Source organism: Eretmochelys imbricata, chromosome 6, assembly GCF_965152235.1.
Source record: "Eretmochelys imbricata isolate rEreImb1 chromosome 6, rEreImb1.hap1, whole genome shotgun sequence".
Lineage (NCBI taxonomy): Eukaryota > Metazoa > Chordata > Testudines > Cheloniidae > Eretmochelys > Eretmochelys imbricata.
Genome location: NC_135577.1, coordinates 63196435 through 63223676, shown reverse-complemented (window position 1 = coordinate 63223676; position 27242 = coordinate 63196435). Strand labels below are relative to the sequence as shown.

At 44.0% G+C, this 27242-nt stretch overlaps 1 protein-coding gene across 5 annotated transcripts in view; it reads right to left on the bottom strand.

The window, feature by feature from the left end:
- ZFYVE26 (zinc finger FYVE-type containing 26) overlaps nucleotides 1-26596 on the bottom strand; it is a 68889-nt gene extending 42293 nt beyond the window's left edge. For 3 of the 5 annotated variants that reach the window (XM_077818709.1, XM_077818712.1, XM_077818711.1), the window contains exons 1-17: nucleotides 26409-26596; nucleotides 25291-25588; nucleotides 23281-23359; nucleotides 22388-22477; nucleotides 18563-19115; nucleotides 18183-18313; nucleotides 17224-17388; nucleotides 15821-15909; nucleotides 15353-15513; nucleotides 10684-10890; nucleotides 9296-9946; nucleotides 8563-8652; nucleotides 7659-7727; nucleotides 6076-6227; nucleotides 2335-2533; nucleotides 1514-1777; nucleotides 1192-1311 (exon numbers count right to left, since the gene is read on the bottom strand). In XM_077818709.1, coding sequence (XP_077674835.1) covers nucleotides 1192-1311; nucleotides 1514-1777; nucleotides 2335-2533; nucleotides 6076-6227; nucleotides 7659-7727; nucleotides 8563-8652; nucleotides 9296-9946; nucleotides 10684-10890; nucleotides 15353-15513; nucleotides 15821-15909; nucleotides 17224-17388; nucleotides 18183-18313; nucleotides 18563-19115; nucleotides 22388-22477; nucleotides 23281-23359; nucleotides 25291-25484 — 3214 coding nt within the window. In that variant the 5' untranslated portion in view covers nucleotides 25485-25588; nucleotides 26409-26596. Of the gene's footprint in view, nucleotides 1-1191; nucleotides 1312-1513; nucleotides 1778-2334; nucleotides 2534-6075; nucleotides 6228-7658; nucleotides 7728-8562; nucleotides 8653-9295; nucleotides 9947-10683; nucleotides 10891-15352; nucleotides 15514-15820; nucleotides 15910-17219; nucleotides 17389-18182; nucleotides 18314-18562; nucleotides 19116-22387; nucleotides 22478-23280; nucleotides 23360-25290; nucleotides 25589-26408 lie in introns of those variants that run through there. The other 2 variants (XM_077818710.1, XM_077818713.1) reach the window with 2 other exon arrangements.
- Between the last annotated feature and the right edge of the window lie 646 nt (nucleotides 26597-27242).

Sequence of the window (27242 nt, the reverse complement as noted above, 5' to 3'; positions counted from 1 at the left end):
TTGTTGTCCCAGCCTCGGGCTCCAGCACATGCATTATGTGGGCCCGAGTCCAAGCACCCATATCCCAGATTTCCTAGCACCCTCCAAAATGTGGCCACTCTAGCCCTTTGTTCATGGTGCAGTGTGGAAACACTTGACTGCACACCAAACTTGATTGTCCAGAGGACAAAGAAAGTCGGACCATGAGATTGTGGAATACTTTTGGCAGACTCCTTGGATTGAGCCCTCCACTCTTGTGGGGCCCCTGATCCAAGCCCTGGATTAGTGTAATTTGTGTGCAGACAGAAAGGAGGTTAGAGGCTTGAGCCCGAGTTCAAACCCTGGGCTTACTCAGCTTTGTAGACATACCCTTAGGAAGGGGAGTAGAAACTCAATCCCCCTTGCTTCCTGGCTCCCCATCCCCTCCAATCAAACTCCAGCCCTTCTGCTCTCTGGTTCCCATTACCCTTCAATGAAAGAAGCTGTTCTAGTCTTCAGCTCTGCCTTCCCTCCTGAAAAGCTGGTGCTCTCTGGTTCCCTCTCTGGGGAAGGAGCCTGCTGCTTCCAGCCCTCTCTTCCCTAGCCACATGCCCAGCTCAAGTCAGTTTTTCACATCTCGTATGCTGGACTAGATTTTCAAAAAGATAGATGTATGTATGTATGTATATGTGCACCCAAAACTACTCATGCAACAGTCAACCTAATTTGCAGAGAGATGCATGTATGTGCTTCTGAAAGTTTTAGTGCATGCCAGTGCCAAAGAGAAAAACATGAGAAGATTTGATAAATTTTGTCATTTCAAGTTTTAAAAATCAAACATCAAATTTAATCATTTATATTAAGCTCTTTTAGAAGCAGTTCCCAATGGCTTCCGCATCTCAAGCTATTCTATGGCAAGCTATATTTTTCAATGGTGCTTTATGGAAATCTTTGGAAGACTCTGTTTAATGAGCAACTACTTAGCTATATTTACTTATCCATTGTGGTAAAGGCCAAATCCAGTTTATGGATTTTCAGTACACCCAAAAAAGTTGCTGATACATTAAACAGATACTCTGCCACAATACAAAGGGAACAGATACCAATTTAGCATACAAAAGAAATTTCAGAAGCAGCATAAAATCTGCACATGTACTCCCTAGCCCCAGAAAAACTAGCAACCAATACAACAAAAACCAAAACCTCAAAACACGCAGAAGGGAAAACACTTACCTGATTTGGATTGTCCTTGCGACATACAAGGATAGTTGAGAATTTTATTTATTTGTTGAAGAACTGCTGGGAAACCCCTTATGCCATCAGAGTGAAGTAGAATGAAGTCAAGTCTGCGGCCTAAAAGCAACATTGGACAAGGGAGGGAAAGCAGGGGTTGAGGATGGAAAACATATATGACAGAGTGATAAGCTTACATAAATCATGTTCTTTCTTTAGAACTCCATCGTTACTATGAATTATAGTTATTTTAAAACTAGATAGAGCATACAAGCATTTTTCCCCAATCCCACACAGCTGAATAGAGAAAGGGAAAACCTACCCCTTGTTTCAAAGCTATTATGTAATCGTCTCTCTGCTGTTTCCAACAGCTGTTTGCAGGTTTTCCACTGGTGGCACTGAGTACAAGCTAAGTCAAATGCTGCCATTGCTGAAGGGCTGAGATCTGCCACAACTTCACTCATAGGATCTGTATGCTCCAGCTGGATGCTGCTAGTCCAAAAGTTTTCTTGGAGAGTAGGGACAAGGCTTCCAGAGGTGGCAAGCAACTTATCAGTAACATCCGAGATAGAATAAAATACCATACCTAAACAATCCAGCAAAACATGCAGTTACTGGTTAAACTGAACAAATATTCTATGTCCCATAATGGATAATTCTTTGGTCCTTTACTAATGCAATTCAGCATCTGGTCTGCTTTTTGGACCACTGCTGCACATGGAACAGAGGTTCACACTGAGCTATTCACAAAGATGCCTAGTTAATTTCCCTGAGTGGTTACAGCTAATTTAGAACCCAGCAACAAGACAGTCTGAATAGTTTATTATGTTCTGACAACATGCACCACCTTGTACTCATCAACATTGACTATCATCTATCATGTTGCCCAGATTTACAACTTTGTAAGGTTATTCTGAAGTTCCTCAGTCATCTCCAGTTTTTAAAAGCCTAAATAACTATTACCCATAGATTGTCAGCTCCCTGTTCTCATTTTCTAGGCCATTAATATAGAAAGGCCAGTTTATTCCTCTAAGCAATCATATCATAATCACCGCTGTATCATCTGAGTTCTTGTTCTTCCTTATTTGTCTTCCACCTCTTAGCCAGATTCCTCATCTCTAATTTGTAGGATTCAATCCTTACCTGCCGCTGCTGCACTCCCAATAGCCTGAAGCGTTGAGCGGCCACTGCCAGATCTCCTGATTCCTCCAATACCATCAGCTGACTGATACACAATTTTATGCTCCACTTTTGCGAGCTCCCGCACCACCTCTTGATAGCGTTCCATGAAAACCAGCTCACCATAGCAAGCCGAAGACTCCAGATTAAACATCAAAGCCACCTGTCACAGGTAATAATGAATGCAAGTAATACCATATTTCAAAATACTGTCTGAAAGGCTACATAACATTTTACTAAACTTACAAAAAAGCCTCAACTTGAGTAATTTCAGCCCACATGGCAATTTTATTCAGAAAGTTATAGATGCCTGAAAACAGGGATTTATAATGGAAGCATTTTTGCAATTATAGCTCTATAGCTCTGCTTGCAGGTGCCATAACACTGGATTTGGATTCACTTTAACAACTCACTTTTAAAGATGTTACAAGACTCCAATATATTGTACATTAAAAAGATGAAGTAGCTAGTCCCACAGTGTAAATTAGTTCTTATCAGCCAGGGAATACCCTCTAGAACATTCTAAAGTTATATTAGCAACCCGCACAACCCTTGCTGTGTGGAACACCGGGGGTTCACCAGTTAAACCCTGTTCCAAGTCCTGTTAACATCAGTGTTGTAGAGACACAAAGTAGCAAAGAAAAGAGATCTGTTAGTCCCAGGAGACGAAAATAAAAATACCATGTTTGCTAACTGGAATTGTTTAAGGGCTTGACATTTACCTACTGCCGACACACGGGTAACTATGCAAAAGCACTTGACAATGGCCCTCTCAATCTTAGCCAAGCCACTGCACTTTCTTGAGGATTCAACTGCCAAAATACTTCAGGCCAGTTTTTCAGAAAGACAGCCTGAAAGCTACATACAAAAATGCACATGCAATTGTAACTGAGTGTTGCAATATAGAGGCACAATTGCATGCACACGTTGGTTAACTGCACATGTAAATGAGGGGGCTAGGAGTCAATGGCAGACACTTCTGCACACAGACCTTGGGCCTCCTGTTCTGACAGCCTAGCCACAAAACACACCTCCTTCACCTGCCCATAAAGCAAGTGTGCCATACACATCCGTCCAAGCCAATAGCTAGGGGACTACAGCGTGCGTTTACATACTACAACTGGGCATGAATGTGGTGGAGTCATGTTTTTTGGACCAGTGACCAAAAAATAGCTTAAATACTGCCTCTCATTCAAGAGTGGTGTTTCACACATGGGCTCCTCACCTTCTCCCTCACCCAACTGGAACACTAAGACCTGGTCTACACTATGGGGTTAGGTCAAACTTAGCCGCGTTATGTTAATTTAAAAATGACTGCATCCACACAACCAACCCCATTCCATCGACCTAAAGGGCTCTTAAAATCGACTTTTGTACACCTCCCTGACAAGGGGAGCAGCGCTAAAATTGCCCTTGCTGGGTCGAACTTGGGGTAGTGCGGATGCAAATCGACAGTATTGGCTTCCAGGAGCTATCCCAGAGTGCTCCATTGTGACTGCTCTGGACAGCACTTTGAACTCCGATGCACTAGCCAGGTACACAGGAAAACCCCCGGGAATTTCTGAATGTCACTTCCTGTTTGGTCAGCACGGCGAACTCAGCAGCACAGGTGACCATGCAGTCCCCCCAGAATTGTAGAGCATAGAATGTTTCTACGCTCCCCCTATCATCTCCGTCCCTGAGGTTATCACAGATTAGAAGGCGAAAAAAAACTCGTGATGACATGTTTTCTGAGCTCATGCAGTCCTCCCACACTGATAGGGCACGGCTTAATGCACAGAGGCCAGGAAAGAATTAAGTGAGCGCGAAGAGTAGAGGCAGGATGCGATGCTGAGGCTAATGGGGGAGCAAATGGACACGAAGCATCTGTTGGAGCTGCAGGAAAGCCAACAAGAGCACAGACCCCTGCTGCATCCACTGTATAACCACCTACCCTCCTCCCCATGTTCCACAGCCTCCTCACCCAGACACCCAAGAACGCTGGGGGGGGGGGGGGGGGCACCCAGCCACTCCACTCCACTCCAGAGGATGGCCCAAGCAACAGAAGGCTGTCATTCAAACAGTTTGATTTTTAGTGTGGCTACAATAAGCAATGTGGCCTTGTCCTTCCCTCCTCCCGCACTCCAACCCACCCAGGCTACCTTGTCCGTTATCTCTTTTTTTTTTTTTCTTTCCAATTAATAAAGAAAGAATGCATGGTTTCAAAACAATAGTTACTTTATTTTGAAGGGGGGAGGGTGGTTGGCTTACAGGGAATTAAAATCAACGAAGGGGGCAGGTTTGCATCAAGGAGAAACACACACCACTGTCACACCGAAGCCTGGCCAGTCACGCAACTGGTTTGCAAAGCCTCTCTAATGCGCAACCTGCCTTGCTGTGCTCTTCTAATCGCCCTGGTATCTGGCTGCTCAAAATCGGACGCCAGGTGATTTGCCTCAACCTCCAACCCTGCCATAAACGTCACCCCCTTTGTCTCACAGATATTACGGAGCACACAGCAAGCAGCAACAACAATGGGAATGTTGATTGCGCTGAGGTCTGGCCTAGTCAGCAAACAATGCCAGCAAGCTTTTAAAAGTCCAAAGGCACATTCTACCACCGTTCTGCACTTGCTCAGCCTATAGTTGAACTGCTCCTTACTAGTGTCCAGGCTTCATAAGCCATGGGAGCAAGGGGTAGGCTGAGGTAGGTACAACCACGCAGTACTGCCAACTGGGAGAGCAGCCTGAGGCAGAAGCCTCCAGCTCGCATGATATTCCAGGCGGGACTGAATCTCCATGAGACGAAACTTAAAGAAGAGAATGACCTGGAGTCTCTGGCTCCCATTCGGTGCCCTAAGAGTAGAATAGCCATGTCTGTCCAGGCGCCCCAGATCAACCTCACTGAGGTCTACCAGGAGCACCCAGGAGACGTACGACGGCTATCAGTCCTACTGCACCGTCTGCCACGAAGGCAAGGAGATGCTGCTGTGTAGCAATGCAATACCACATCTGCCAGCAGCACCCAGGAGAGGTACGGTGACAGTGAGCTGAGCAGGCCCCATGCTTGCCGTGGTACGGCATCTGCATGGGTAACCCAGGAAAAAAAGGCACGAAACAATTGTCTTCCGTTGCTTTCACGGAGGGAGGGGTGGAAGGAGGGAGGGGGGCCTGACGACATGTACCCAAAATCACCTGCGACAATGTTTTTGCCCCATCAGGCATGGGGAGCTTAACCCAGAAATCCAATGGGCATCGAAGACTGCGGGAACTGTGGGATAGCTACCCACAGTGCACCGCTCTGTAAGTTGATGCTAGCCATGGTAGTGAGGATGCACTCTGCTGACTTAATGCACTTAGTGTGGACGCAATCGATTGTATAAAATCGGTTTCTAAAAATTTACTTCTATAAAATCGACCTAATTTCGTAGTGTAGACATACCCTAAGTTAGGCCCAGGCCTGGTAAAGCCTTTGCAAACTTTGAATACCCAGGTGAAAAGAGGGTATTTTTAAAAAGAGAAAGAAAACTTCCTTGAGAGTAGTGGCTTAGATGCTGGTTTCCCTCCTGCTCCTGGATTCCCTCTGACACCTGGATTTGTGTTCTTCAAAACCCAGCTGGCTAGCACAGTAGAAATTCAATACAGATCTCCTCAACCATCACCAGCGCAGCTTCCATACAGAACCAACTTCCAAGTTTTATGTAGTAATGATCACACACACACTTACCTGATGGGCTTCTATAAAGTTCCCCCTCAGGATACAGGAGACTAGGAGCGACTCAGGTGGGGAGAGCATCATAGGGATGAGGAGGTTCTGCTGCTGAGGTTTCAGCCTACATTCCAGGTCACTCCAGCCAGACACAGTACTGGTACTTCCCTCTACAAGAGCAAAGAGGGAAACAACATGCTGGGTTATAATTGAAATAAAACTTATCAAGTACCAATGCTTCTCAGCTTTAATATGGAGATGGGGAATTTGAAGCAGGGTTTACAAAACAGTTGTAAGGGGTTGTATTGTCTGCTTTAAGTGACCAACATCCAGCTGATCACGATCATATATAATGCCTCCCACTGCAAAGAATCCAAAGCACTTTACAGAGATCAGTTCACCCATCACCTGCCTCTGTGGCAGACCCTGTTTAATAAACACTGCAGCATCACACAACTATTTAGGCCAGAAAGTGAAGAACATTTTCAGTAAACAATCCTACTGTTATATTTTTCATGGGATCTTCAGTAACTATTACTGATCTGGACCTCAGTTTTACAATTCACCTGAAGGACAGCACCCCCCAGCAGCCCACCATCTCCAAGCATCAGCAGGGGCACTGGCCCACTAGTAACAAAGGTATGAGTCTCAGGTACTGAATCAGACGACGATGTTGATATAGAACTCTAGGTGTTCATTGGTGGTTTTCTAATCAAGTGCTGACCAGGTCTATTCCTATTTAGCTTGTGAGATTAGCCAAGATCACAGCCTGAGGTGACAGGTACTCAGTCAAGTAGCAACTGTGACTGCTGATTGGACAAAGAAGCTGAAAGGCAACTTCAGGTCCAAAAGACTCTGTATTCCACAGAAAAAGACAGTTTTTATATAGCATAATTCAGACAAAGCATTCCAGAACAACTGTCAACAGACATGAGTCAAGCAAAAAAGCCATGGTCTTGAGAGGTGATGAACCCACACAGCCTCCAATGAAGTCAGCATGGCACTTAGATACCACAATGCCAGATGCCTTAGAAAGGTATGCGGGGTCACCTCAGGCTCTGGATTAGTGTGACTTTATCAGTGATATTTTAAAGGCACAACAGTGAGAGTCACAGTTCTAGCTCCTACCACAACCATTACTCCATCCAAGCACATACGTGTTCTGTATTAATGCATTAGCTCCTAAACGTACACAATATATATTTATATTGTAATAATAAGAGAGAAGACAATTCAGGGCCCTGGTGTCCCAGTGTTTGGGAGAGGGCAGTTGCAGTTCTGTAAGCCTTTTTATGAATTTAAATATTTTATATTTAACAAGTCTGTGGCCTCCTAGAGGTTCACAATTGTCACTACGCTGCATAACACAGCCATTTGCAAAATCACAGAAGCAGCAAGAGAGTGCTGATCTTCCTGTCCCAAAAAGAACAGGTCCATGGCATTCAAATTAGAATCTCTGTTAGCAGGAGAAAGTCTGAAAGTCTAATGACTCCATCCTGCACAGAGCAGTGATGTGCACAAACCAATCAGTTAATTTCAGTACTGCATTATATCATTGTGTAACGACAAAACAAATATATCCTTTCAATGAGATTTAGTACCTGATGTGCTGGTGCTCAATTCACTGCTTGTACTCTCCAGTGATTGACTTGAAGTGCCCTCTTTACAATCTGAAGTAGAAAATAAAAACAGCACGAGAAATATATCGGACCCAGACAGGGCAATCAAAGCTCCTCTTCTGGGCAAAAGAGCTCAGTGGGGATAACACAGATTATTAGGCAAATGCAAGATACCACTGACGTGGTCTTGACATGAGCCATCACTTAAAGACGACACTCACTCTGGAACAGAAGAGTGGGCCATCCAATCTGGTCTCCTGCTAGTGGAGAATGTCAGATGCTTCAAAGGAAAATGTAACCACTCCCATTCCAAGAATAACCCTAGTTCTACAGTGTTGTTTGAGAGCTGAAAAGGATGTCAGATTTTCTTCCCCACAAGGTGATCAGTTTAAGTCTTGAGGCAGAAGACTCAAAGGCTACTGTAATTTTTTAACCCACTTTCTATCACTGCAGATGCTATGCTCATCCATGGTCATAAACAGATTTTTTTGGGGGGTGGGGGTGTGGGGTGGGGTGGGGTGAGGCTTTTTTTAAAAACAGAACAAAAACAAAAAAAAAACCCACAGTATCTCGCAAGTTCCACAGAGTTATCATATGTATAGAAAGAATTATTTTCATGCATCAGTTTTAAATGTGTTGCCTTTTAATTATGAGGTGGATTTTGGGATAATGACATCTAACCAATGGGTACTGGACTGGGACCAGCCACACTTCACACAGAACACCATTTATCGAAGATACTGACTAGAGAGCTAGAGGAGATAGAGTACTAGGCCAATTTCCAGTCCTGTGAGCCACACATCTTAAGACACCACCAATTAGTTTCCTATCCGGGTGACATGACATGCACTTGCAATGCAGCCTCCACGGCAATTTCTTAACTCACCCATCCTCCATCTTTGAGTTTGACGGCGCTTCCTCAAGCTGAAGCGTCTGGTTAAGGAGTAGTGTCTCTTGGAGGCTGCAAGCTGATTTTCTGAAAGAGTAGCAGTGTTAGTGATTTCTTTAGGAGTCGTCATTATACACATACAAATGCACTGGCTGGCAACTGGTCATGACAAAAAAAATGACCAGATATATAGCAAGAAACTAGGCACCTAGTACAAATAAGGATGAACACGCAACAGCGTGGTCCAGGGCAATGCCCTAGTGAGAAGTTCAGACTCATCTGTCCACAGATGTCAAGGAAGGTTCTGGGATTCCTATCAGTATGCTACTGCCCCTGGGCTCTGCTCAAAGTAACTAATATTTAATACACCCTCTGGAGTCAGGTTTGTTGGAGAAAAGGTCACAACACTTCAGCTCCATGAATGTTCTGCTAAGTCTGAGCCCACACAAGCTCCAGAAGACATTAGCACTACACCTCAAAACTGACCTGCACTACCTACTGTTTTCCCAGCCCTGGGCCTCTCTAGAGGAGAATCTTCCAGCCATCCCACATCATGTAGCAGCTTTGTGAAGCAGACAAAAGAAGAAATGGAGAAAACAGTCATTGCAAGCTACACTAAAGACCAGTACACGAGCCCACCAGATTAATGAGCTCCTCTCCCACACATGCTGTAGATCTTTCAATTCAAGGATCACCAAGCTGGCACTACTGAGATCCCAGTGGATCTTACCTGTGTTTCTATTACTCATCACTACTTTGTATCTCCATTGAGCTTCAGAGAGGTATTTGGAGAACTGCAGCACTCTGCTCCCAAAGACATCTCTATTCACAGAGAAATTCAAGCACTCCACCAACTCCAGCTCCTCATGGGGCACGTTACTCGAATCCCATGGAAGAGAACTTTGAATTTCTTCCAGGTGGTTGAGGAGCATCTTGAGGAAGGCATCCACTGCCAGGTCATCCACTAAAAATCCACTGACACCACTGGCAAAATGTTTCAGATCTAGATAGCTCAGCCTGGAGGATTCACAGGTCTCACCACTCAATTCTGAGCCAAGCAGAGTATCATGGTAGACTGTCCGGGGGGCCTGAGGATGTCTCTCTGCCTTCTTTTCAGGCTCTGCTGGGTGCTGTGGACTTTCTGAGGTGGAAGACTCTCGGCTGGCACTACCATCCAAGTTCCCAGCACCACAGCTCTTTTTCACAATATCGTCCTCTTCTGCATAGTCCTCGAGCAGGGGAGTCTCTGTGTAGAGGTCACTATAGGAGACAAAAAGCAGGGAGAAGATGTTCTCCAGAAGCTCCAGATGCAGAGGAGCAGGGACACGCCGTAAGAACTGCTGGCACTTGGCAAGATACTGAGGAAAAATAGCTGGACAATCTGTATGTGTTATAAAAAAAAGAAATAAAAAACACACTTAAAACATTTTCCAGGAATTGTTTCCTCCTCCCCGACCCCATTTCTGATTCCACAATGGTGCTCAAAGTTACAAGAATGGGAACCAAGACAGCCATTAGTGAACAAGATGGCAATGGACTTTTATAAGAATCTTTGCCATATCAGTTCAGAGCACTGGTCCATCTAGCTCAGAATGCTGCCTCCAGCTATGACCAATGCTAACAGTTCAGAGGTGAACATTTCTCTCCTGATAAAGCATCTAAACGTGCAACGAGGGAGCAGGGAATTAGTCCTCCCTGACCCCAACAGTGACCATCTTATGCCCTGATGCCCAAACTCAGATTTCTTCCATTTTAGCACATTTCTATAGCTTGTGGCCACTAAGAGAGACTATGTAACCACAACGTTAGCTACAAAAATATCAAGCTCTTTTAAAAAAAATCCCAGCTAAAATATCCCATTAATGCTAATGTTTTCCCCTTACAGAATGTTTTTAATCTAAGGATTTTAGAGTGCTTTACAAAGGTGAGTAACTTACTTTCTACATCTATTACTATTATGTGTAACACTTATCTACCTCACATAGATGCTGTGAGGTTTATTTGCTTGTAAGTGCTTTGACCTCTTTGGATAAAGAAAGTATAGATGTTCACAGTTTAATATTAAAATGAATTACAATCCACAGAATCTAGCAACTAGATATGTACAAGCTACTAAACCTAGGCAAGGAGGCCGATCTCCTGGTGGGTCTTTAAGAGGGGTTGAGTCCACAGGGAGGTCACTGAGAAGGCTGTGCATGCAGTCCTTGCACTTTGAATGACGGTGCGAATTCACACACAGTGCATAGATTGCATATTTCATGGCGCAAAATGCCCAGAAGAGCACCAGGTTGCGTTGCTGACTCAGGAGGCTGGGAACCGGCACTGCTGCAAAGTGAAACATAGGAGGGTAAATTCTCACACATTTTGAGGGACACTGACTAATTCTAGTTTCTAACAGGTCTTCAAATTCCCCTCCATCCCGAATTCCTTTTAGAAAATGAAAGTAGGGATTTTTCTGCCCTTCCTGTACAGATGTTTATAAAGAGGGCAAGTGTTCCGCAGTATAGTTTGTTAGTTTCCCTCCTGCTGAAGGCAGTGAAAACAACTGCACAAAAGTCAATACAATTTAAAAAAAAGGAAAAGTAATTTTGCCCCACATCCCTATTGACTTGTCTTGGGTATAGTCTCCTTATGGGGTACTCGTGACTACAGTAGGGTCAAAGTGTTCTGACAGAAGTAAGATTTTCAAATTGATAGGTGCCCTTTAATTCTTATATTTCAAGTTGTAGACGTGCTTCCACGGAATTAAATACCTCAAATCAGAGTTATTTACTAGACAATTCCATAGACGATTCCACCATAATTCCTGTCATGCAGGTTCCCAATCTTTGTATTTTAAGATTCCTCTACCTGCTTTACACTCTATTCCACCCTGACTATTGTTAAATTCTCTACATCTCAAATCTGCCTCTTACTCTCCAATTCTATTTCTAAACCCTTGGTTTTTTAAGCTTCACTTACTGCAGTCTCTTCCTCTTGGTTTTCTCCAGGTTCCGCATCACAACCCTCAATATCCTACAAAATACAGCTATCAAAATCATCTTCCTTGTTTACTATGCCAGCTACGTTGTCTGCTTTCTTTGAAACTCTGTATTGATTTTTTTTCCTCTCTCTCACATCTATATATCACACGTCTTCAAGACCCTGGCATAGCTTGGTTCCCATTTCATCTTCTGCCACTTCCTTACATTCTGATAATTCAAGTCATCTTGATGCTCTCTTAGTTTCTTTCTCCCATGAGTGGCTCTGCCCTTTCTTCTTGCCATTTCCTATACCTGATCATCATCCTTGACCCTGCGCACCCCACAGTCAGTCTCCTCCAGTCACTTCTTATACAGGTGGCCTTCCACGGCTGACCTCCACCCAGCCTTCCTCCATGAGATTATGATTTAACAATATATGGGACAAAGAACAGAGAACAACATCCATACTTGGCAACAGTGGGAAATTTAAGCAAATCTATCCTAGTATAAACATTGCCTAAAGGTCTGTGTTGCTGGATGTGGTTACAACACAGAAGAGTTAAACACATTCAATATATGGTTTGGCCTTGCAGTGTAGATAGGACTGAGTTGTGTTGATGCATTTACAATGCAAGACCAAACCTTATTTTAACCAGATTGAATGCTAGCATGTTATAACATGTCCTGCAACATGGTAGATTTTCCTTGGGCAGACTGGCCACAATTGTGGCCAAACCAGTTTATGAACTGCTTTAAAGAATTTGTATTAACCTAGCTGTATTATAACCAAACTGGCTGATCAAACTTTTAAAAATTAGTTTGGGCGCTACCTCACTTGAACAACACTTAAGCATGACTATTAAGCATGATTAAAGGTGACCAGTAAAGGATCTGAAGTAAGTAAGGGAATTATACCCTTTTGGTTTCTTTATGACAGATACCAGTAGCTTGAAAGGTCTCCCCCACCCTTCCCAGCTTGTTTTGCAGGCAGAAAAGGTGTCAGATGCTAAAAATGTGGTCCCTTCTTATCACATTAAAACAGCAGAGCTGAATACAGTGTACAAGTCACCCCCAGCTCATCAGGGAACAAAACACACAGGTAGTAGCATATTATGGCATTTCTGCTTTCAGTACAACTTATGCTCCCTATGTAGATAAATGTATTGGTTTCTAATAGATAGTGTATTATTGTACAGTAGTGGTCCTCAAACACTACCATTTAAAACAGTGTTACAGTAGTGTTTGGGACCACTACTGTACAACAGAGTAGTACTTTTTTATAGAAGGACTGGACCAGCCCATCTGCCTGCTGGTAGTGCAGCGTGCGTATTCATGAACTATTCAAAACCAATATACTGGAGTCACATAATGCCTATGGTCCTGTCCAAACACTGGGAGCTGAACTGCAATAGCTAGAACAGTGTTTGAACTATGTTAATTAAAGTGCTCAATCATTGTTTCCATGAAAACCAAGAGCACAGATTTTTCTAAGAATGATGCCATAAAACTAAGGAGTTTTACAGAAAATAAATCTGCCAGTGTAAGCACACCCTAAGATCCATCATTGCAGTTCTACTGGTGGTAGTAATGGTGGAGTGTAGACAGTACTCGGCTGTTTTTACCATCCTGTCCTCTAAGGGTATGTCTACACTGCAACTAAATACCCGCCGTTGGCCTGTGTCTGTTGACTCGGGCTCATGGGTCCCAGGCTGTAGGGCTGTCTAATTGTGGTGTAGATGTTCGAGCTTGGGCTGGAGCCCAGGCTCTAGAACCCCACAATGGGGGAAAGAGTCCCAGAACCTGGGCTCCAGCCTGAGTGTCTACACCCCAATTAGACAGCGCCCCCATAGCCCAAGCCGCATAAGCCTGAGTCAGCAGACACAAACACCCGCTGCTGGCCTAATTGCAATGTTGAAAACACCAGTCTCCAGTCTGTAGTGATATATCCTCTCTTGCTAAAATAATGGTGGGAGATTTTCAGAAATGTGTAAGTGCAGACACAACCACACAGACTAGAGCAGAGTTTGACTCACATGGGTTTCCAGAAAAAGTCTTCATCCAGACGATTCGAACATAAATCATCATCTCACTGTGTCTCTGAACACCGTTATAACTGAAACATTTTATTTGGGCCCTTTTCACATTGGAAGCAGAAGTGCAACAGCTGCTAATAGGGCTATGTTTAGACTAGTCTTTTTTTCCTGAAACTTCCCACCATTGTAGTCTGTAGGTGGTAACAACTGCAGGAATGATAGTTTAGGAAAGGTGGCTGCTGGTGTTTTAGCCAGGTATCATATAACCCTTACTCCAGTCTGCGCATTTGACAGCACTTTGTGTCTGGTCAGTTTCATTGTTTTGCTCATGGTCAATTATACTGTCTCATGCACTAAAAAAGACATTACCCTGATACACTGATCTGAGAGGGAAGCTCAGAAGCATGCTCTTCCCCAGGAGGGTGTTAACCAGTAACAGCAGCAGCAAAAATTAAACTAAGCCAGCAGCAGACAGTTGCATGCACAGGAAGGAAGCGAGGTGGGTGGAAGCCTTTTCCTGGTATGTGCTGCTATTTTTGGGCCCACCCAAATTACCCTTCTAATCATCATCATCGGAGTAGAATAAACTCAGTTTTTTTAGACTTCCCGTCCCCCCACTCTTTCAATTTCAGGATACGCTATCTAAATTTACCTGTCAGGAAGCTGAACTGTAAAAGAATTCACAGTCACAGCACCCCTTTTAAATGCAAGTCTCTTAATTCACCCCTGAACTGGAAGAAAAGGGAAGGCTTAATTTTCATTAACTAGTTCTGTAAATTAAAGTGATCTTAGAGAAGTGAAACCAGGGCTAGAATTATCCTTCTGTGCAGCTGCATGACTCAGGCAGATCTAAGTGGCCTGAGTCTTCCCACCCCAGAGAGGTCTCTGATAGTATTTCATCAGCAGACATTTAAAGGTGGAGTCCTATATTATAACAGAGATGCTAACAAACATCTAACTCAGAGAGGAGTAATGCACTAAGTTAATGTAATGGCACAGCAGCAAAATAAGTCTCAATAACAGGCCTTGGGGGAAAGAAAAAAAAAAAAAAAAGATCTTGCTGACTGAGTATGATAATTACAACAGAATTGAAAGAAGAAAAAAGAAAAGCAGGGGGGGGAACCCCAGAAGAATGCCCCATGTTCGGTTTCCTCCTAGGCCTATCTCATGACCAACTGCAGCCCAACATTTACCTCTGCTCTGTTTCACAGACATTTATTTGAACAGGCCCAGGGAGCCGGAAGGTGAGAGAGAGATAAACCTCTGTTCATTAGGGGCACTAATTGATCTCCAACTCCCTGTCATAAGCCCACACACACACAAAGTTAAAAAATAGGATGCCACCATCTTGACACTTTGTGGTAGGAGATAAAGACCTGGCTTCCTTTTAGAGAGCAAAAGAAATCAGAAAGATTCAGCATTACTGCAAATTCTTTCATTGAAAATTGTTGGTTCATTTAAACAACTCAACTTGAAATTACCCATTCCATACACAGACACACACAGCTCCCGCATGCAGGGGAAAAACAAAAACCAAGCTAACTGGGTTTCATAACCTTCTCATAGGAGACAGTTCTCCTTTAAAATGGAAATTGGTGAGAATCACTTTCCTACACCCTATGGAGTTGGGTTTAAGTTCTGCTAAGTGATATGTTTATGATTTGCAAATTGCAAGTTGTATGCACTGATCCTTCCAGACGGGAGTACTATCAGCATGATGAGAAATTTAAAGGTATATGCTGAGTGGACTCTGCAGAAGGATACCTTTAAATGACATTCCTACTTATTTACCCTTTGTCTGCTGGTCTCTGGCTGGAACCTTCTGAAGAAGCTCAATGACATCCTCTTCATTCAGGGCCAGAAGGTTGGTGAGGTGATGAAGAGAGTAGAGTGCAGAGTGGCAATCCAGACTGTACAAGTGTTGCAAAAGAATCTTCTTTGGGATAGTAATACTACAAGAAAAAGCAAGACTAATCAAAATGGTGAAAATGCGTCCACCACCTGAACCTTGTCTACACCAAGGATCTTCCAGTATTAACACTGACTCAACTTGCGAATTTAAAAAAATTAAATAAAAACATAGACAAGCATCAAGTCTCTATAGCTTATGGCCACTAATGGAGACATGGCATAGATATTGTATACTTGGCATTTGTATATTAAACATCTACATATGTAATTCTGACTACGTGGGGAGCCTTTGTCAAAATACATGGTTTGTAAAAAAAAAAAAAAAAAGAGTGCTTCTGGCTGTTTCACCTGTTTTGCTGTGTGCACCATTCAAGAACCTCCACTTGAGCCCACAGCCCATCACAGAACTCTTTTAATACTGAGTCATTGCACAGACCCTGTTAGAGAGAGACAGAGCAAATTAGCCTCAGCTAACATAAAATGAAGAGATCACATTTACACCAGATCCCTCTACCTTACCAAGAATAGCACAAAATCAGAGTTTGGTTCACATGTGTGATGTTTAATGGCTAAAGGAATCTTAACATATTTAGATGGGCAGATTTCTGCACCTTTATTTTATTTACACATTAAAGCAACAAAACAGAGGATAGATAGCTGCATTTTGTTTTGAAGGGGCCCTGTTAAGGTTAAGCAATCTAAACTGGACAGTCATTTTTTCCAGTCTGTAAGCTCATCCCTGTAGCTTTTAACATTTTATTTGTAAAGAGAATCTAGTGCTTCTGAAAGATACTACAGGACTTATATCTCCAAAGCTGTCACTCTAGTTATATACCCGGAATGGATACTGTATGGGTTAGAAGTACACGCTGCCTACAGACTCACCTCCAATATGCCTATGTTCTGCTATGGATGCCTGCCCACTAAACACTGATCTGAGACTGTGCTATCTTATACAGGTCACTGACCACGCATCAGACAGTAACTCCCTTAAGACATTATTGACCTGGGATGGAGTTCAATCAATGATCTAGAAGAGAAAGGCTCAGTATCCCATTATCAGTTGTCCAAGGCAACCATTCACCAATACTGCTCGGATTGGAACTACAGGCTTAGTGTTTAAAAGCTCTGCATACCCAGAAAAGGAAGAAGATTCCAAAATAAAGTGGACCCTCTAGTCTCAGCTCTAACATTTAGGCTACTGTGGATTTTATTTTGGGCATTCAGGACTAAGTGGATGGCACCGCTCAACTCAGATCAATAGTGTCTACAAGTTCAGTGGCACATGTGAAATGGACTAAGTTGTCTCAATGCAGTTCCTGGGCATATGTACCCACAATACAAAGTCAAAACCACTGGCACTATTTGGCCTTGAGTTTCTGAGGTCAAGGACTGAATGGGCCCTAGAGAATGGCCTCGAGGACCCCATTCAGGTCATAGTTGAGGCACACTGATGAAGATGTAGTGAAGACGAACTTGCAATGCTGCTGCCTGTACACTATTTGTTTTAAGGAAAAGTTTGTTTTTATAAAACCTTTTAAAAAGAGGTTGAAAATCCTAACCAGAGGATTCACCCTTACATCTTCCATTTGGAAAGACATTTAAAAGTCCAGAATCTCAGTTTATGCAGTTAATCAAATCTGAGACTTGTTCTAACAATCCAAGCAACTAATTTAAAATAACTGGAATCAAATTGAACGGTCAGTCATAGCATTCAGCCATTTCAACCTGCTCTCCACTCACATACTTGCCTGAGTTTTGTGAAGAGCATACAACAAGTTTTTTGCTGATTCTAAGCTGTGACAGTGAGTCCACCCTAGCAATACTAGAAGACGGCTGAGGGGGTTGAATTCTCGACTCAGTAAGCTGCTCAAGCCTGAGAAGTCTTCCCTTTTTAATAGTGTTAATGCAATCACCTAGAGAACAAAAAGGAAGAAAGCATCTGTTATTCTAAAAATGCAGAATCCTGCTAGGGTGGTGGTGGACTGTCACAATAGTAGTTTCAGAAAGTAGTTTAACTTCCTCAAACCCAGATTTTACAGGCTTTATTTGGGCTACAAAGAAAAGGAGTCACTCTAAGTGGAAGCCAGAGAATCAATCCACCCCCTCTCCAATTCTGCATATTTTAAATAGGTTTTATGCAGAAACTAGTGGAGTTTTTGAGCCAGTAACAGAATAAATCTTGGCTCATCTGTCTGGATTCCTGTGCCCTCAATACACGTCTTTATTTGTGCACTTTTATCTCCAATAGCACCTTTCACCCCAGGCTCTCAAGTGCTTCACAAGTATCCATTTAACTCCACAACCCTTTTGTGAAGCATCATTATCCCCATTTTACATATGGGGTACTTGAATCACAGAGAGGTTAAGTTGCTGCCAAGGTTACTCAGTGAATCAGTGGGAATCCCTGGCATGGCTGGGAGTAGAATACAGGAGTCCCATCTCCCACGTTCTCTGTTCTATCCATCAGACCACACTGGTTTAAATCTTCCAGACACCTCCATGCCAATATCTTAAATCATAGAGATGAAACACTGCAGATGGGTCAACAGATAATAAAAACCCACTGCTAGTTAGCTAATCTCTTGATACCAAAAGTCAGGACACCTGAAGACCTCTAATCAAATTTAAAATGTTCTAATGCTGGAATCCTGGTGCAAACTTGATCCACTACTGGGTTTTCCCCTCCCTATCATATTTATTGCCATACCAGAATCTGCTCCAGAAAGTGCTTGCTGCTGCTCAGGCAGTAGAAATAGGCAGTCTTCCAAGAATAAACCTCTTCAGGCTCTGAGAACAAAGCCAGCATTACCCGCTCTGTTTCCAACTGCTCAGATGAACCTGAGAGACACATAAACGGGACTACTTTCAAACACAGAGAGCTACCTCTGAAGAAAGCAGGCCCTGGGCAAGGTTTACAGCAGTAGAACAGTTAGGGAATCACTAAGCAAAAGCCACATTCAGACTCCATAACTAAGTCTCCATAACAAAAAATCCCTATGTGGCCAAACTCCCATCCCTTCCTCCCGCCAACCTTTCTTGCCTACAAAGTCTCAATGGTCCAGCTTTTAATGAGAAAACAAAACAAACCTTTTCCTGGCAACTTTGGCCCCAGCAGTTTCTCTCTTGTCCTCTCTGTGAAGACGTTGCTGTACAGACTGAGCAAGGCATGGCTCTGCTTCCTCAGTATGCAGCCCAGTAACCTCTCTTCCTTCAGTGGGCTTCCTTCAGCCCAGCAAGCATCCAACAGCTCCCTGCACAAGTGTCGGAGCTCGCCAGTCTGATGCTCCACTTCAAAATGCAACACGCTAAGGGCACTGTAAATAGCATCTACTGTCTCACTCTGATCCGATTCTCCTGAGGATTTGGGATACCGCTGAAGCCTCTGCAGAGATTTTAAGGAGTCACGGAGAAAGTCAACGTAGATATTCTGCAGACAGCAGCTGTGCTGGAGTGCAGAGCTGGGTGTGCCAGGTTCTCCCTGCAGGAACTCCAGCAGGGCTTGTGCCCGCCGGGGAGCCCTCAACAAAAGCTTCCGGAGAGCAGAGGTTGCTTCCACACTGAATCTGTAAGTGCGGCCATCTCTTTTCTTTCTGTCCGATTCATGCTTGCTCTGGACACATTCAAATGCTTCGAACAGCTCCTGGGAGGAAACAGACAGATACGATCGGGGGCCTGAATGCCACTTGGTTTTCACACACACATTAAAAAAATATAACCAGATATACAACAAATTTAAAGATTCAATAGACATCCACTTGGAACCATTAATTTACCTTGGCAACCAACTCTGCTACAGGAATTCAGAACTACAGGCATTCAGTTTCAATCCCAAAATAATGCACTTTTTGCGAACACACGCCATCAATGGTTATGACTCCCAAGAAGCTCAGATGCTGCATACTGGCTCACCTAGTCCAGTGTCCTGTCTATAATAGTGACCAAATCTGGATGTTTAAAGTATAAAACTCCCATAATGCTCCTAACTACAATACTGCATTATTGAGGGAGTTTCTTACCGTTCCCCTTCTGGTGGTCCGCTTATGAAATGAGGATACAGAGTCCTTATGATTTTCATCCTAACTAGAATCATTGCAGATCCTATTAACCATTAGCAACTAGTCTTTTTTAAAAATCTTACAAAAGTAAACATTCAGCCAACAATTAAAAATCTTTGAAAGGCAAATCCCCATCCAAATATTTGGTTTATTAAAAACAAAAGAGTTTTTAAAACCTATTTTACTTTCCACCACTGGTGCTGTTTGAATTTTTTTTTTCTTTTTTTTTTTTTTTTTTTAAGTATAGACACTGGAATTTTTTGTTTTTAATTACGGAAACCTTCCTACTGTATGAAAAAAGTACTTCACAAAACCCAAGTTTTTATTAAAGTGTCCCACTGATTTTGTTACTTTGGCAGCCAGATCCAGGTTTTCCTTCATTCATCTTTCAAAGTGTCTATTGGTTTCCTCCCCCACCTTCCATAATTTCAAAACCAAAAGAATTAGCATGGTGCAAAGAGAAAAGCAGAAGTATAGACCAGACAATTACATTCAGCAAATACTTGCAGCTGGTTAATACCAATAAGGAAGAAGTATTGTTTAGGCTGATGTAAGGAGATAAAGTTAGAGATAATGAGATGAAGCTGAGCAAAGGCTGATTATTAGAAGAAACCTCCTGTCTGAGATCTAGAACACTGTGGAACAATCTAACAAGTAAAGTCATGGAAACCTGCACTGTGTGGGATATTGAAAATGAGCTAGATTGAGCACTGGAGAATTATTACAGACAGTAATAGTGACCTGGGCCCAATGGACGTATTTCTGTACTTCATACAAAATGATCTCCCAAGATACAGGAGCCCTTGTATACATTGCAACCTACAGTCAAACCTTGTTAGTAAAGGCACTTTTACTCCAGTCTGGTCTACCGTATTAGTTCTTTCAGGCTGGGGTCAGTAAACCTAATGGAAGTATGGATTTGTGACCCCAAGAGCACTATGAAGAGAGTTCCTACTCCCCAAATGCCTTTGAGATAAGTTTGCAACATTCCACTGTTATTGTATTTAAAGGGCTTTCACAAACCCTAACCTCTTTACAACTCCCCTCAACGCACGAAATCCCAATTGAGATGGAGCGAGCAGAGACAAATCATTTCAGTGTGATTTCAAACTATCAGCCTGACATTATGATCTGATGAAAGGGTACAAAATAGGTAAATAAGAGGACAGAGTCCCATGGTGAAACCATACCAGCTATACCCTTTGTAGAACTGGCATGCAGCTTTCCTCCCCATCAGCCCTACTGAAGGGGTTCTCCACAACAATCACTGTGCAGCTGGCTGCAGCCTCTTGAACTGCACCACTGAGATCCCCCAATTCTGGCAGCAACCTTTTTAAAACCACAAATTTAATAATTTGCTCCAGTATCTTTCTAGGTATCAAAGTTAGGCTGACTGGTCTATTATTCCACAAGTCCTCTTGGATCCTCTTTTTAAATACAGGCACTATATTTGTTCTTCTCCAGTCCCCTGGGACCTCACCTTTCCTCCAACAATTTTCAAAGATAATTGCTAATGGTTCCAAGATTGCTTCAGCTAGTTCCTTAAGCACCCTAGGATGAATTTCATCAGGTCCTGCTGACTTGAATACATCTAACTTAGCTAAATATTCTTTATCCTGATCCATGCCTTGGCTTGCATTCCTTCCTCCTTGTTGTTATTAATTGTGTTGCGTATCTGGTCACCATTAACTTTTTTAGTGAAGATGAAGCAAAATAGGTATTAAACTCCTTAGCCTTCTTGATGTCATCCATTATTAGCTCTCCTTCCCCAACATGGCCAGACAGCTGTGTCAGCTCCATTGTCTGGAGTCAAACCTCAACTTGACTTTGAGTTGGAACAAGAAGCAGAATGGTAGAGGACAATAACAATTTAAAACACAAGGGCAGTTCTGGTCACTATGGATTTCAAAGCCTACCAGTAAGAAGGTTCAGTGATTCATTGTGTTCGTACACTAGCCTTTCCTCTATTGAGGCCCAAATTCATATCCTACATTAAGTCAAGATGTGATGCTTCTAAGCTAGTGCCCATTTCTGCAAGTCAGAAAGCTACCATACGAATAGTATTCTCTGTCCAGGGAAGCCCCAAGGCTGATGTAGCAGGAAGTGACATGAGGACTGAGGTGCACAGACAGTTGCATATGGGGATGTATGACCGTAACAGCAGAGGCAGCTGGAGGTCAGGAGTCAGGATTGTTAGCAAGGCTATGGAGAGAAGCTTGCTCAGCACCTGCCTACATTATCCCCTCTATAGCCAGAATCACCATTATATATGCCAAATTCACTACCTAGAGCAGGGGTCTCAAACATGTGGCCTGCAAGCCACATGCCTGCTAAGCTCCTCCCACCCCTCCTCCCCTGAGTTATTTCCTACAGCCGCCAAGCTCCCCTCACCCGCTGCCCCCCCCAGTGTGCCACGTCCCTGCTCCTCTGCCTACCTCCAGGTGCTTTGCACTTTCCAGGAGGGAGTGGGGAGCTGCACGCTCAGGGGAGGAGGTGGAGAAGAGGCGGAGCAGGGGTGGGGATTTGGGGAAGGGGTTGGAATAGGGACAGGGAGGGGGCGGAGTTGGGGTGGGAACTTTGGGGAAGGGGTGGAGTGGGGGCGGGGCCAGGAGCAGGAGGGGTGTGCTTTTGAATCTTTATATGAAAGGGTGTCAGTAATGTGGCCCTCATGGTGATTTCAGTTTGAGATCCTTGACCTAAAGTGAGTAAACTTGAACTGCCCTCACATTCAACTGTCTTTATTTTATGCAGAGAAGATCAAAGGTACATTAATGTCTCAAACACAAGGTCAGTCAAGTTAACTCATAGCATTAAGTTTCATCCTAAGAATGATCAATATATCAAGCACTCAGCTCACCTTTAGGACTTCATCTGAGACATCCATTTGCAGTTCTTCTAAGAGGAGTAAGAATTCAGTTTCTCTCTGGAGAACAGCTGGAATTATTTTCTGAAGTTATCAGGAAAAGAAAAAAAGATAAAAGAATAGGGCAGATGTAAGCCACTATCTTAGGTTTACAGGTAAAAAACCCAAAACCTTATTTAATTGTTATTTTAGGGCAGACATCTTCAGAGATATTTATTTTATTGGGGATTAAAAGTCCTTTCTCCCATCCTAAGATATCTAGGGGCTGTTCCTGCACCAACAGATTCCATTCTTTATTTCCAACTACTTAGCTAGCAACTATCACTTCCCCATAACCCCTTTGGGATAGGGTCACCTTTCCTCAAAGATCATGAAAATTCATGAACCTAGGCAATGGGGTCAGAGGAATGAAAAAAGTGAGGAAAGAAACACATGACCAATCTTCCCCTTTTTGAAGGCCTTGTTTCTTTCTTCCTCATGCAGTGTGCTAGCTGCCTACCACTCTCCTCCCCATAGTTTTGTATATGTAAACTACATACCCTGAAAGTATGCCATTTGTAAAGCATTGTGCAATCCTTGGTTTATTTCATCTTTTGGGGATAAAAGGGGCTATAGAAATGTAAGTTACTAACTCATGCTGTCTATTCATAAGAACATCTCACACTGAGTATGCACATTAAAAAGCTAACTCACATGGCCTCAAAAAATAATCCCAAAACACTTATTTTAATTTCTTGCTAAGTTTAATGGAAAATGGTCTAAGGAACCAGTTGACATTATTAATAGCAGTAAGTCTCAAATTTTAATAAGCAACTACAAAATTTATTATTTTTCTGTTTACAAACATTATTTTCCATTTGGAGATCAACTAGAACAAACTTCTTTACCTGATCCCACACCAGCCATTTCTTGAGAACAAGGAGCCAAAGCCAAGCAAGTCTCTGAGGGCTGTAATTCTGTCCACACCTGCAGAGGTAATAGCATATACCATCAGTTTCAAACATCTAGGCACCAAAACAAATCTCTACCCACTTCACAGTAGGAAAAGTTGCCCCACAGAGCCAGTGTATGCCGTGTTGCCAGTACCAAGTATAATATATTTATTTTTGTCGTGTCTGTTGGCAACACCAATTTAATTGTGTTTTTTCCTCCAAACAAAAATGATTCCCAGAATGCTGTCTGTGTAGTTGATACTCAAAAATTATTACCAAAAAGTTATACAAAACTTAAAAAGAAATATTTGATACTTTTTTCAAAATTAAAAAAAGTTGAAATTTTTTAAGTTCCCCTGAAGTGTCAGAAACCCAACCTTAATAGCCTCATGCAAGTGCTTGAGAAGTCAAGAGAAAAAACAAATGAAACTAAAGGTTGTTTCACTATTCAAATTGAGAAATGTGAAAAGTAGACAATTTAAGTGGTGAGAAATAAGATTTTTAAACATTTTCAGTTTTAATCATCTCAGGTGTTTAGTAGTAAGCCAACATTTTAAATAAATAGGTTGATCATCTTCTAAACAAAAAGCACTCAGTGTCAGCACCATTACAATTCTAAAACAGACTCCCTCTCCTCCAACTCACATTATTTCAGTGAAGTCTTTCAAAATTGACCTTTGCTAGATTTCTGCATGATCTTGTGCTTATACCATCATTTTCTCTATTGCATATATGAACATGGTTGTAAGCTGACTGAGGCTGGGTCCCCTACATATATTAGTGCAACTCTGAGCAGGTCAGCACTCAAATGTTAACTATAATAATGGAACGCATGAAGGAAAAAACACTGGCAAGGAAGCATGTTCTGCTTCAAGGATTCTAAGCAGGGCCGGATTAACTCTCCTGTAGGCCCGGGCCTATTATATTTTGTGGAGTCCCTGTATACAAGTCTTTTTCCTAATTTAAAACAAAATCATCACAATTATGGCATCGAGCCTATTAATGCTATACTAAACTTGCCTTTTAATTTACATAAAGCCATTCTGTGCTTACATTTCAGTCTTAAAACATGTAGAATATAGTTTAGTTAATTCAAAATAGCCTACTTCTTACCTTAGAACAGCTGAGATATTAGTTTCTTTCTGAGAGGGAGTTGGGTGCAGGAAGGGACTCCAGGCTGGGGCTGAGTGTTGGGATGCAGGAGAGGGTGAGGGCTCTGGGAGGGCTCCAGAGGCAAGAGGGGGCTCCAGGCTTGGAAAGGGGTGCAGGGCCTGGTAGGGAGTTTGGGTGCAGGAGTGAGCTCCAGGCTGGGGCAGAGTGTTGGGGTGCAGGAGAGGGTGAAGGGTGCAGGTTCTGGGAGGGAGTTTGGTGCAGGAGGGGATGCGAGGTCTGGGAGGGAGTTGGGTGCAGGTGGGGATTCTGACCTGGAGAAGAGGGTTGGGGTGCAGTAGCGGGTGTGAAGTTCAGGCTCCGGCTGGGAAGCGCTTACCACAGGCAGCTCCTGGCCGGTTGCGCAACACGGCTCAAGCAGGCTGCCTGCCTGCCTACCATAGCCCCACGCTACTCACGGAAGTGGCTGGCTGCTGGCACGTCTCTGCACGTCCCTGGGGAGAGGGGAACAGCTTGTCTCCGTGCGCTGCCTAGGCCAGTAAGCGTCACCCCCACAGCTCCCATTGGCTGGTTCCCACCAGGGGCCGCAGAGACGTGCAAGCAGCTGGTCGCTTCTGGGAGCGGCATGAAGCCACAGCGTGCAGGCAGCCTGCCTGAGCCCTGCTGAGCCGGAGCCCCCCATTAGCCCAGGGCTGCAGCCCCTAAAGCCCCTGCATTAATCCGGCCCTGATTCTAGGGGTCCATTATAGTTAAGAATAAAGAATCAGCCTCAATTTCTGACAATTGCATCACATACATCCTGTTTAACACAGTTCTACTTCCACCAGTTAGACAAAAATCCCACACAGCACTTACCTTAACTGAGATGGACAAGCTATTAGAGCCTGCAGAATAGCTGTAACTTTCTCAGAGCCATCCCCCTGCCACAGATGTAACTGAGGAATACAGGCCTGTGCTAGCTCCCAGTCTCCCCGCTGCACACATTTACAAAAAAACCAGAAAAGATGTTCCAGAGAGGCTGCTTCCTCATTACCAAATGGATGCATCATCCCACTGTGACTGGACTCCTGGGGACAGGAAGGAAAAAAAAAAAAAAAGGAAGAAAAGAAAAACCATCCAGAGGTAAGTCACAGCAAATCTTCCCTCAGTGCACCTGGAACAGAACAGATCTACAATCAGAAACCAAGCTGCAGCTATTTAAGTGTTTTAAAGTTTGGAATGCACTTCCAGCCAGTGATAAAATCAATACCACAGTATTTGTTCAAGTAGGTGATTTAAACATTATCCCTGTGAAACATGCACTGATACTTGCTTAGAGTCAATACTCTCAGGAAACAGAAAGGATCAATTTGTTTGTTTATTGAGAGCATAGTGCTAACAAAGAACTCTGACTTCAGTAGGGAAGGTAAAATGTGGTATCTTGACAACCGTAGTGAACAGAGCAGCTACAGCATGAGCAGTTCCATCTCAGGCTTTCTCCACACTGGGAACTTCTCACCCCTATATATTAACCTGCCAAGGTGTCTCAGTCAGTCATGATCTAGAGAGATCATTTTAAGGGAGACGAGAGAGTTTAGTCTCCATCGTCTAGTCATTCAAAATACAAATGACAAGTAGCACAAGAATTGCCATACCAGATCAGACCAGGGGTGCATCTAATCTAGAATCCAGACTTAACAGCAGCTGCTTAGAGAAAGGTACAAGAAACCCCCCAACATGGTGCTTTATATTTATGACACAGACATTAGGACGTGGTCAGAGATTCACCAAACACTTTCGCAGGGCTACCTTCCCCCACCTCACACACCGTGTCAGCCCTCCCATCACTGGATTTCCCCACCGCGCTCCCCATCCTCTGCTGTCCTACCCCTGAACCAAGGACCTGGGTCATCAGCCCTCCGCCCACATCCAGAAATCCCCCCGCTAGCCGGCTGCCTCTCGTGCCCCGTCCCAGTGCCCGCCTGGTCACCTGCCTGGGATGAGTGGAGATCAGGAGATCTGCGTCGGATGGGATGGGATGGGCCAGGCTGCCCTGCACTGCACTAGACACACAGCTCTTAGGGAAGACCCAGGGGTGGTGGATCGGTCCGGCTCCCCCTGCGCACTCAGGGGCTATGGGACGGTCCGCACTGATTGCATTCCCCAAGCTGAGCAGCCTAGTGCCGCGGCCATCTTGAAAGACGAATCAGGTGACTTTCCCAACAGCCGGCACACCCAAAACGGCGAGCGCTTATTGGTCAAACAGGATGAATATGTAAATAATGTGCCTTCTTTCTTTTAGAGGCACTGAAGCCTCACAGGCGCCATGACTGATGTGGGCAAAGAAACCACATGTCAATGCCATAGAGCTAACCCCACGCAGGGACCGCTCCTCCCACCGTCCCCGAACCGGACTCCCCGCAGGCTCCACCCAGCGGCCAACGTAGCCCCGCCCCGCGTGCCCCAGAACTAGCCTCTCCTGAACCAACCGACCCGCCCCCTGAGCCCCGCCCCTCGTTCTCCGGCCCACTGAGCCGCTCAGCCTGTGGCTGGAGAGGCGGGAATCGCGTCACGTGCTGCTGACTGTTAATCGCAGGAGCCGCCCTGGCCTGGGGCAACAGGCTTGAGGCGAGCCCGGCGCGTGCTCCCTCCCTCCGCTTCCCAGTGACCCGGTACCACAGGTCCCCATGTGAGGGCCGCCGTGCGCCGAGCTATTCCCCTCAGACCTTGCCGGGCCTGGGGGCTCCTAAGGCCCCACCACCCAGGATGGGGCTTTACCCGTAGCTTGCGCTGGAGCCGGCCCGCTGGCTGAGCCCCGCCGTGGCCCG